Source organism: Gastrolobium bilobum, unplaced genomic scaffold (genome assembly GCF_033153095.1).
Source record: "Gastrolobium bilobum isolate Gb01-03AN ecotype WA unplaced genomic scaffold, APGP_CSIRO_Gbil_v1 utg3226, whole genome shotgun sequence".
NCBI lineage: Eukaryota > Viridiplantae > Streptophyta > Magnoliopsida > Fabales > Fabaceae > Gastrolobium > Gastrolobium bilobum.
Genome location: NW_026897987.1, coordinates 375630 through 387322, shown reverse-complemented (window position 1 = coordinate 387322; position 11693 = coordinate 375630). Strand labels below are relative to the sequence as shown.

The 11693-nt window shown below is 33.3% G+C and overlaps 1 protein-coding gene across 1 annotated transcript; it reads right to left on the bottom strand.

Annotated features, from left to right (window-relative positions):
* Positions 1 to 2930: 2930 nt before the first annotated feature.
* LOC133311971 (calcium-transporting ATPase 12, plasma membrane-type) lies at positions 2931 to 6441 on the bottom strand. Its single transcript, XM_061513110.1, has one exon. It carries the CDS (start codon positions 6401 to 6403, stop codon positions 3278 to 3280), a length of 3126 nt encoding a protein of 1041 aa, XP_061369094.1. The 5' UTR covers positions 6404 to 6441; the 3' UTR covers positions 2931 to 3277.
* Between the last annotated feature and the right edge of the window lie 5252 nt (positions 6442 to 11693).

Sequence of the window (11693 nt, the reverse complement as noted above, 5' to 3'; positions counted from 1 at the left end):
ATTCAATCAGGATTTTAAACAATGGAATCACAATCTCGTGGTATTCAAAAATCCGACGATTTTAATGGATTTTCTATTGGATTTTGTGAGACTTTTTAGTGAAAAATATAAATAGGATGTCTCTCTCACAATCTCACCCCAACCCCTAGGATTTCTTGAGATTCTTCTATTGCAGTGTTTTCTTCTTCCTTTGGCAGGTTGATGGCTCGAAATTGGGTTCCGCTATGGGAGCATCGTCAAAACTAAAAAAAAAAAAGCATATTTTCGAGCAATTTTAATCACAAAACAATCCAGAAACAACAAACCAACGAGATTTTAATATAATCTATCTCAAAAATAACATATTTTTTAGCCATTTTTTAGAAATTTTGGAAGTTTAAAAAGTGATTTTTCAAGCTATGGATCACAATTTTTTTTTGCACAAAAATGTGTGATTTTTGTATTAAAAACAACATAAAACAGTGAAAAAATAACAGGGAAACTAAAACCCTCAAACCAATTTTCGTTTTACATCAATGAAACAATATTAATTTAAAAAAAGATTGAAATTTTCATAATATGAACCCTGTATTTTGTAGCAATACATTCATGAACGAAATTCCTTCATTATAGGAAATGATTTCAAACAATTTTTGTGTCAATAGATAACTAAAAGCTTGTTTCTCAAAAGCCCCAAAGCAATTTAAGGTTTCAATGTATCGATTGAAAAAAATTTGAGAAATTTTCTAAACTTTCATGTAATTAAACCCAAAATTTCAGATTTATATGGTTAGAAAATTCCAAAAACCCCAAGGTTTTCAAGATCAATTGCAAAAAAGTACAAACAAAATTTTATCATAAACTTTAAGTTCTATATGCAAATTTAAAATTATTTTTATAATTAAAAAAAATTGGGTCTTATAATCATATATGCATAACTTTGATACCAAATGAAGAAGATAATTTTTAACCCATTAGATATGTGAAAAGCTGTTATTTAATAATTTTGAATGTTTGTTAAAAATTATATTGTGTTTTACTCATTGAGAAAATTATATTAGGTTTTACTTTTTTTTATTAATTTCATTGCATTTCTTTGTTATTTTTTATGGGAAAGATTATAATTACAACCTATTTTTGTTTACAGCCTTTTACAACCATATCTCAGCCGTTAATTTTCGTCAATCAATGGTTATTATTTTTGCAAATCAAACTCATTAATTAATATTTAATTTGCAATGAATGATAACTGTTGATTGACGGAAATCAATGGTTAAGATATGGTTGTAAAATGTTATAAACAAAAATATGTTGTAAGTATAACCTTCCCTTTTGTATTGACTCTTGTAATTTTGAATGTTTGTTAAAAATTCATATGATTTTTTAAAATCTTATAAATCCATATTGTCCTTTCAAATCTTATAAATTCTATTAAAATCCTTTAAAATCCAATCTTATGAAATCTTGATTGTAAAAAAAGTCTTTTAGAAAAGTCTTTAAAGTCTCTCCAATTCTATAATGTCTTTTAAAATCTGTAGAATTTTTTATCTCGAAAAAGTCTTTTAAAATCCTAATTCAATACACCTTGAACCCCAAACAAATACATTAATTATAGTTAGTTAATTATTAATTATAGTAATTAATTAATAATTAATAATTAATAATATATCATTTATTTGTTGACCCGTTGCATTTTATTTAATCCAAAATAAAAATTATTGAATATATTAGTTTAATACTCGATTAACTACTAGAAAAATTCTTCATATGTTGTAATTCTGGGTCATTGTTTAATCTAATCCACATAATATAGCGAGAGAGAGAGAGATTTTTAGAGCCCGTTTGGATGGACTTTTTTTTTATAAAAAAAAAAGCACTTCTCGAAAAAAAGTCTATTTGAATGTCTGCTTTTAAAAAAAACAGAAGTCAAAAAAAAAGTCAAAAATTTACTTTTTTCAAAAGCTAAAAATTTTAGCTTTTAAAAAAAGCAGAAGTCAAAAGTCAAATATTTTTGTCAAAAAATAAATATTTTTTTAAAAATCTAAATAGCTGTAACTTTTATAAAAAGTACTTTTAAAATAAGGAAGTGATAAAAAAAACTTTTTTCATAAGTCAATACAAACGACCTCTTAGTCTACTTGAAAAGGTAGTTTATGATTTATACCTACACTTCCTCTTATATTCCATTTTAGCCACTATGATTTATACCATCTTCTGATTAGCCTTCCTAATTAAATAATCACACACCTCACAACTATGAATTGGTTTATTTTATTTTATTTTTGGTAAAAATGAATTGGTTTATTTTATTTCCCAGTATAATGACGAAAAAATTCTTTCCGAGTTTAAACCGTTATGAGGTCCAAAGTGTGTTGCTGAGGTCCAAGAATAATTTTCGAAGTCATGTCAATTTGGTATTGAGATCTAATGGTAATAATCTTCCCATAGATACAGAGCAGCGTCCAAGAAAATTTGGATAATGAAGCAACAGTTACAAATTTCAGATAGCATGTTAGCAGCAACATCAGAAGACAAAACTACATATAGATTTATCCACGTGAAACTTGATCTGAGCTTGGATCAAGTCTTCAATATCAACGAAGTGTTCATTAGAACTATGTTTTTCTTTCCTTTGAGTTTTCTCTATGTTTTTGTGGTTCATCTTGGCATTGGTCATAAGTCTATAGAATTAAGTATATTTACTTTTTAACCCTGCAAAAAAAAAAAGTATATTTACTTTTTTGTTTTACTCAAATGAAGGAACAACAAAGTCAATGAAATTAAACCTTTTAAGTTGTTTTTCTTTTAATTTTAATGTATGTTCATTGCTTGCTGAGTAGATTTTAATTTCACAATTCAACCCAAATTTTGATAGTTAAAACAACATAGGATATAGTAAAGTAGTAATTGATAACAATAAGAAACAATATCTGTAATTCTACACTGCGATTTGATACTCTTGCGAATAGCATAACAATTGGCCTAGGCATTAAGCTAAGTACGAGGTAATTATCATCATTATGCTTTCACATTCCAAGAACTTAGTAACTACTACTCCTACCTACAGTTCCAAGCAGGCTTTTGCTAAGCGAAATCCTAAATTCCAAATATCTTAGAAAATTAAATATGGGATATTCAGGTGTAACACACATGGAAATTCAAGATCCTCGTATGTTTGAAACACAGGGATCTTGAATTTCCATGTGTCATAAACTCGAATATCTCATATTTGAGTTTTCAAGATGCTTGTAATTTATGATTCCTCATACTAGAAACCTCATTGTAACTTGAGGTAAAATTAAAAAGACTGCTTAATCTTGAAGAAAGGTTTCTCTGAAACAGGTATGAACTTTACTAACCAAGCAATTGGCCATGACACAGATGCAGTTACAATACAAATTCCCCATTGGTTCCATGTTAACCTTTCCGTATCAGCAAACTTCCTTAGGAATTCCACCATCATGACTTGAAGAACAATAGTAAATCCCACAATTCCAAGAAACAAGTGGCTTTCGTGAATGCCTTCGAATACATTATGTTTCTCCATACTTCTCGAGTTGAACTCGTTGAAAACTTGGCAGAGAACAAAAGTATTAAAGATTAGAGTATTCTTTACCTCCTCAGTTACATGGAAGATTGACTTTCCATGGAATTGTAAAACCAACAAGATAGCAATCTGATATAAAGCTTGAGCTAAAAGGTTTCTCCACATAATGTTGGTAATAAGTGGCTCAGTTCTACCTACTGGCCTTTTCTGCATTAACTCCTTTGTAGGCCGTTCTGTAGCCAGTGCCAAAGCTCCTAGAGTATCCATAATGAGATTCACCCATAGTAGTTGAACTGTTGTTAGGGGAACATTTCCAGAAGAAACTGCAGCTATAAAATTTATCACAAGAGCTGCAACATTAACGGTAAGTTGAAACTGGATAAATTTTTGGATGTTGTTATAAACACATCTTCCCCACTTTAAAACAGTAACAACTGAATTGAAGTTATCATCTAGGATAACAATGTCAGAGCTTTCCTTGGCAACCTCAGTGCCTTGGATCCCCATAGAAAGTCCTATATCAGCTTCTTTTAGAGCAGGTGCATCATTTGTGCCATCGCCGGTGACTGCAACTACATGGCCTTTCTTTTTCAAACATTGCACCATCAAATGTTTGTCCAAAGGGGATGATCTTGCCATCACAAGGATCTTGTCAACTTTCTCCATTCTCTCTTCCTCTGTGTAGTTTCTGAATTCCACACCTTCTACCACTTCTCCCGCATTTACATGGTTATTAAGATCTAATATTCCACATTCTGTTGCTATTGCCTTTGCTGTGAATATGTTATCACCAGTGATCATCTTGATTTCAACCCCTGCAAGTTTGCAATTTTCGACCGCCTTCTTAACATCTGGCCGGCATGGATCCTTGAGGCCAACAATTCCTAGCAAGGTCAAGCCATCTTCTCTTAGGATTTCATGTGCTTTCTCAAAATCTTCTGAAATCTCCATGTGTGCAAAAGCAATACATCGTAGGCTGCTAGCTGCCATGCCTTGAATTATCTTCTCAAGTTTACTCCGTTCTTCATCAAGGGACTTCATTGTGCCATTACTATCAATATAATTAGAACACATTGCAAGTATCATCTCTGCAGCTCCTTTCCAATGCACGTGAACTGTGTTGTTAGTCTCCTTCCTTATTGCAACGCCACTTCGTTTCTTCTGTGAGTTAAATGTTTCAACATGGAGAACTTTGTGTTTCTTCTTCAATTCATCCATGTCCATACCTAAATCTGACACTGCCCATAAGAGTATAGCTTTCTCCGTTGGGCTACCTGAAATTTCAGGTTCAGATTCTGATGAAGGGCTATAGACAGTGCCAGTTGTATTGAGGCCTACTCCTTGGTGGAATAACTCGAGAACATTTGGGGCCATTGCATTAGAAAAGTTTTCAATAACATTTTCTAGGCCTAGCCAAAACTTGCTCACTCTCATCTGATTCAGCGTTAAGGTCCCAGTTTTATCTGTGCAGATAACTGTTGCTGACCCCATAGTTTCACAAGCAGAAAGTTTCCTCACCATTGCTTGGTCTGCTATCATTCTTTTCATGGAATAAGCTAATGTGAGAGTGACAGCCAATGGTAGACCCTCAGGGATGGCCACAACCACAATAGTGACTGCAGCTGCAACAATACTCACAACAGCATTGAACGTGTCATTTATATCTGTTCTACCCCGCCTGAACTCCTTAATCCCATTCTGATCTTGTGTGTTTCCAGTGAAATACCGAATCAACAACACTAGGAGAACAAGAAAAGCGACTGAAAGGCCTACCTTTCCAATAGAAGAAGTTAACTTGTCAAGGCGAGCTTGTAATGGTGTTCTTTCATTGGTGTCTCGGGATATTGAGCTCATCATTTGACCCCATGCTGTGTTGATTCCCACAGATGTCACAAGCATTTGAGCATAGCCATCCACAACCTTTGCTCCAGACAATAAGAAGGGGCATTTTAAAGGCTCAATTTCTACATGGTCACTCTCACCTGTCATGCTTGATTCATCCACTTGCAAAGAATGGCCAGCTAAGAACACTCCATCAGCAGGAATTTGGTCACCAATCTTAAGGGATACAATATCTCCCACAAGAACATCAAAGATGGATATCTGTTGTGGCCTTCCATTTCTCACAACTTCAACTTTGATGTTGTTACTTATCTTGGATAATTTGTCAAATTGTCTCTCTTGTCTGAAGTTGCTGAGTGCACTGACAACAATCACAAGAAACACTGCTACAAATATGCTCCCACCTTCATACCAGCCTTCCCCTGGTCCATGTTCTTTTATGCCAAAACCAAGGGAAAGGCCAGCACAGACAAGAAGAATGATAATTGTGGTGTCATTGAAAGCTTCCAGCACAAAGTGTAGGAAGACTTTTGGTGGTGGCCTTTGGTAAGTGTTTGAACCAAACAATTCGCGCCGTTTGGCAATGTCATCATCATTGCCAAGGATTCCCTTTTCTGGAATGGAACCAAGAACATTTGCAACACCTTCAACTCCTTCGAATTCAGCAAGGGCTGTCAAGTTTTTGTCCTTGACCATATTAGCAAGTCTGGCTTTATCAACATCAGGGAGCAAAGAATAGCGGTTGGTTTCATTGCTCACATGTGGGGTAACTAGGGGCTCAAATATATCAAGAGTGCTGCTGGAGCTGGATGACTGGGTTTGGAAGTGTTTAGTGTAGTGATGGAGATTTCTTTTGGATATGACCTCTTTGGCCAGAGAAAGCATGACCCTTCTAGAATAAATTGCTGTATAAGCAAAACGCCACCTTTTTTTGGCATTGTTGATAGTGTAATTGGCAGTGACTCTGGTGAGAGCGCTACTGATGTCAATGAGAAATGAACTGCTATCATATTTCTGATTTTGGCTGCTCGACATGTTGGATTGAGAGTAGAATCAGAAAATGAGAAGTGGGATTATTAGTTAATCGAAAAGTTGAGAAGGAAAGAACTTCATTCTGAGTATACAAGGGATGTGACCTATATATATACTGATATGTAGTCAGGTGGAGTGTGATAGGGTCCATAGGGATAGTTTCCGGGTAGCTTCCTAGAAAACTAAGCATATACTGTCATTACTTTTGTCCAATTTGGACAAATTTTAAAAAGACTTGCTTAATGTTCACATTCTTGCCACGCAAGTTAATTGGTTGCTATGAAGAAAGTTACTACTCTGTACCAACTCACATTTAAATGGCAGTTTAGTATAATGGGATTCATAAATTTCAAGGTAAAAACTGCATAATCTGGTAAATGGAAAAGCTTTTTTTTAATATTCATTCTCATGAAGACGGCATATATACGAGTAGTCCATAAGCATAATCACTATTGCTATTCAATACATAGTCCAATATAGGTGGGAGCACTACTCTTATTAGTTGACTTAGAATCTATGTTTAGCATACTCTTCTTATGAGGTGCAATATGCTTCGCGTGGAAGGTTATGTGTCCTAGTTTTTCCTACCAACCAACCAACTAACTAAAAGATAACTGCACCGTGTGGAATCAAGCTACAGTGTAATAACTCCAATGTTGAGTTGGTCCTGTTGATTTATGAAACAATTATCCTCTTTGCAAAACCTAGAACTGATCGGTGACTGCATGTTTGATCTTAACGTTCATTTTAGTTTGTTTTCACAAATATCAAAACTACCTCAGAAACTCCGAGTGATGGCATGCCGTCCTGGACGGAATTGGAGTTTGAGTAGAACATGCATACATACAAGTACAAAATTACAAAAGGAAATTTTGGTTACTCCAACATTTTTTTTTCACAAATAACAAAAAATAAAATAAAAAACTGAACTGTATTAAATTTTTTAGTAAATACTTATCATTTAATTTTTCGTTTTATACACGATATCCCTTCTATTATAAAACATATAAAATCCATCATAATGAATACTTGTAGTCATATCATTTCTACAATTGTTCAGTCTTACATAAACTAAATAGAAAGATCACTTCATTTGATCCGGTTGAATTACAATTTTAAGAGTAAATACCCTTTTTAGTCCCTGACAATATCTACGAAGTCCTTTTCAGTCCCTAGCAATAAAAAAGGACCAAATTGGTCCCTGAAAGTACAAGAAAAGGGCCACTCTACATATTTGGGAGTTGAGATAAGGACTAACATGACCCTTTTTTCGTAATTTCAGGGACCAATTTGGTCCTTTTTTATTGCCAGGGACTAAAAAGGACTTCGTAGATATTGACAGGGACTAAAAAAGGTGTTTACTCAAATTTCAAATAGTTGAGGATAAAAGTGATCAATAATTTTTTCTGCATAAAATGAATGTATCAGTCATATTTTCTCAATATATATTGGAGATTAAGTAAGGATATCAGTTTACCGAAAAAAAGAAAAGTAAGGATATCAAAAACACTCAACCACAAAACATATATGAACTAACAACTCAATCAACAAATATTTTGTCATACGATATTTTAAAATGAAAAAGATTTTCAAATTTTTATAAAAATATCTCCTACATACACATAAAAATATGTGAGGTCATATGAAAAGAAAAAAGAGAAAAAAAAAATATGAACTTTGTACATTTTTATATGTCGGAGAGATAATTTTACCTCTTAAAATGTGAGAAACATTAAACTCTTTTTATAGTAAAGAATAAAATCAACTTAAAACACACCAAATACAAGAGATAAGAGAATAACTCACTTATACAGTGTGCTCACCTCAAATTTTCGAAAATATTTTCAGCGTTTCAATTATACCAAGTACTCGGTACACCTTTTATCAAATATAATAAAAAATAATATTTTTACACTACCTTTATCTTTATATTCATTTCCATTCAAATCTATTTTTTTATTTTTGGTTAAAGAGTATGTGCTCAGGATGTACACAAAATGAGCTCCGCATTTTCCAACTTGAAAACAGAGTCACTGACCGGCTTTTTAACCATTTTGTCCCTCATTAATTAATTAATAACTATTTTACCCCTGATTCGAAAGTATCTACCAATCTGCCCCTCTTTAATCGACTAACTTGAATTTTTAATCGACTACATGGTTGTTGGGAGATTTAATCGACTAAATCTCCCTACTTAATCGATTAAAAAATCATACTGACTTGTTTTCCTTTATTGTCTGTTGAGAGATTTAGTCGATTAAATCTCCCAACAGCCATTTTTGCCTGTTTTGACTATTTAATCGACTAAAAATGCAAGGTAGTCGATTAAAGAGGGGCAGATTGGTAGATAGTTTCGAATCAGGGGCAAAATGGTTATTAATTAATTAATAAGGGACAAAAAAGTGAAAAATCCGTCACTGACCCGTACCCTTCGGGCTTTTGCTTATTGCATAATCAACATGACTATGAAGGCTTTTTGACCACTATAGCCTTTTTTTAATAATTAATTATCAAATTGACCTTATTTATAAACTATTTCAAAAATTTAACCTCTCCAGAAAACATAACATCAATCTGCCCCTGTTTGACCGTTGACCATGAAGCCTACCCGGGTACACCCCTACCTACCCGGGTATATTTTAAATTTTTTTACCTACCCGGGTACACCTATCTCTACCCGGGTAAATAATTCAAACATTTTTCAGATTCAAGAAATATACCCGGGTAGGGAGGGGTGTACCCGGGTAAATAATCATAAACTGGTTGTGTGCACCCATCCTCTTTGTGTGAACAGCAAATGGAAATCTCTAAATTGAAGGACCTCAAAGACAAACTTGAAAAATGGTGATGGAAATTAAGGACGACAGTACACGTGACCTCAATGCATGGAGAACAAAATCTGAAAACAAGTTATTGATGAAAGATATTCCACTGGATCATATGCCTGAGATTAGTGAAGCAAATAATCAAGGTTCTGCTCCAACAGAAGATGCTATTACATGTCACCAGTCAGACAATTCAAAAAAATGTTCAGAATTAGAGGTGGAGAAGGAATTGGGCGTTGACAAGCTTGAGTTGTGGAAAACTGTAAAAGAAACAACTGAAGATGGCAAGAGGAAGATGTTGGAGAGGGTTGCCTCAGATGCTTAGAAATTGGCCATTCTTAAAATGACTCTGCAACCAGAAACAAAGAAGAAAAGCAAGAAGAGAAAAGCTTGAGTTATGATTATTTACCCGGGTACACCCCTCTCTACCCCGGTAAATAATTCAAATATTTTCCAGATTCAAGAAATATACTCGGGTAGGGAGAAGTGTACCCGGGTAGGTAAAAAAATTTAAAATTTACCCGGGTAAGTAGGGGTGTACCCGAGTAGGCTTCATGGTCAACGGTCAAATAGAGGCAGATTGGTGTTATGTTTTCTGGAGAGGTTAAATTTTTGAAATAGTTTATAAATAAGGTCAATTTGATAATTAATTATTAAAAAAAAACTATAATAGTCAAAAATTCTGACTATGAACATCGAAAAGCCGAAAAGTTATTCTCCATTTCCATTCACCATAACGCAAACAAGGGACGACATCAAAATTTGCGGCTTGTTTCACACCATTGAAACCGAAAGGCAAAAGCTATTACATCCTGACTGATGCGTGGTCTCCTCGTGCTGCGCGGCAAATGCATGACATTTCACTAAATCTAAGGAAATTAATGACAATGACCTTTAAAAATTAAACAACCATTAAAAAATGGATATGATATTATAACAATCAATTAAGATTACTATCAATGTTACTAGCAATCAATTTCACCATTAGATCGATTATTTTGATACAACGATTATATTTATTTCCATCTTTATATGAGTATAATTCCCCATATTTAATGTATGTGAAAGCTTTAAATATGAAAAATCATAACCATACAAAAGTAGAAATAAATATAAAATATTAAATATAGAAAATCATACTCACACAAAGATGAAAATAAATATAACCGTTAGATCAACATAATCAATCTAACGATACAATTGATTGGTAATAACATTTGGTAGCAGTGGCGGACCCAGGAAAAAAAATTTATGTCCGCACAATCAGTGGCGGGGTTCGGCGGCAGCGCCCCAGAATTTTTTTTTATATATAAAAGTTTAAATCAACGCTTGAACCCGCTCATAATCTAGTTGCTTCCATAACAAGCTGCAGACAATAGTTTGACCAATTATTTTCCCCCTAAATCTTATCAATCCTTCAAAACAAATATGAGAATATACTCCAGTACATCCATACATCATCATTCTATTTTGGGATATGTTATTTTACCTAACATTTTTCTACCTACCTTTGCCTACCACTCTCCAATACCGTTAGATCAAAATCTCAAGAAGAGAGAAAAAGATAAATGTTAGTTAAGATTCTGATCTAACGGTGTTGGAGGGTGGTAGGTAGAGGTAGGCAAAAAAATGGTAAGTAGAATAACCTATCCCTTCTATTTTATAGTGGTGAATAAAAAAGTTAACACTACCTGTGCAGAAGTAAAACAAAATCACAGTGAAGGTCTCGTCTCTAGATATTAACTTATTTGAGAATGTCAGACCTACAATCAATCATCTCTTTTTATAAAAATAAAAAAGGAAACAAAGGATGAAGAGAACGTGGAAATGAGTACGTGACAAGGGAGGAAGAATAAGTTTTCTTTCTAATCAATGTGCGTTGTTGCGTTGTTTTAATCATCTTCGTACGTTGTTACGTTGCTAACTAATATAAGAATAAATATCTTTTTTGGTCCCTAAAAAAAATTTGGTCCTCACTTTAGTCCATTATAAAAAAAAAATTAGTCACCTGATCCCTATGGACCCATTTTGGTCTTTCTGTGGGACTAGTGTAGGTCTTTTTTGAATTTGTGATGGACCACGATTTTAATTAAATTGATCTACTTTAAATTTTTTAAGGACCTCGAGACTAATTTTTTTTGTAAAGGACTAAATTGAGAATCATGTTTTTTGTTAGGGACTTAAAAAATTATTTACTCCTAATATATATATTGAATCAAGAGACAAATAACAATCTACAAAAAAAATAAAATAAAATAAAAATAAAATAAAATCAAAAAGTTTATGACCGCACTTGCGGGCATGGGTCCGCCAATGTTTGGTAGTAACCATAATTGATTGTTACAATATCTTACTCCTTAAAAAATAATATTTAAACTAAAGGGACAAAAAAAGGTTAAATTATTAAGAAATTTTTTTAAATTTTACTAGAGAAAAAAAAAACTATCTAATTTCATGTAATGATTGGG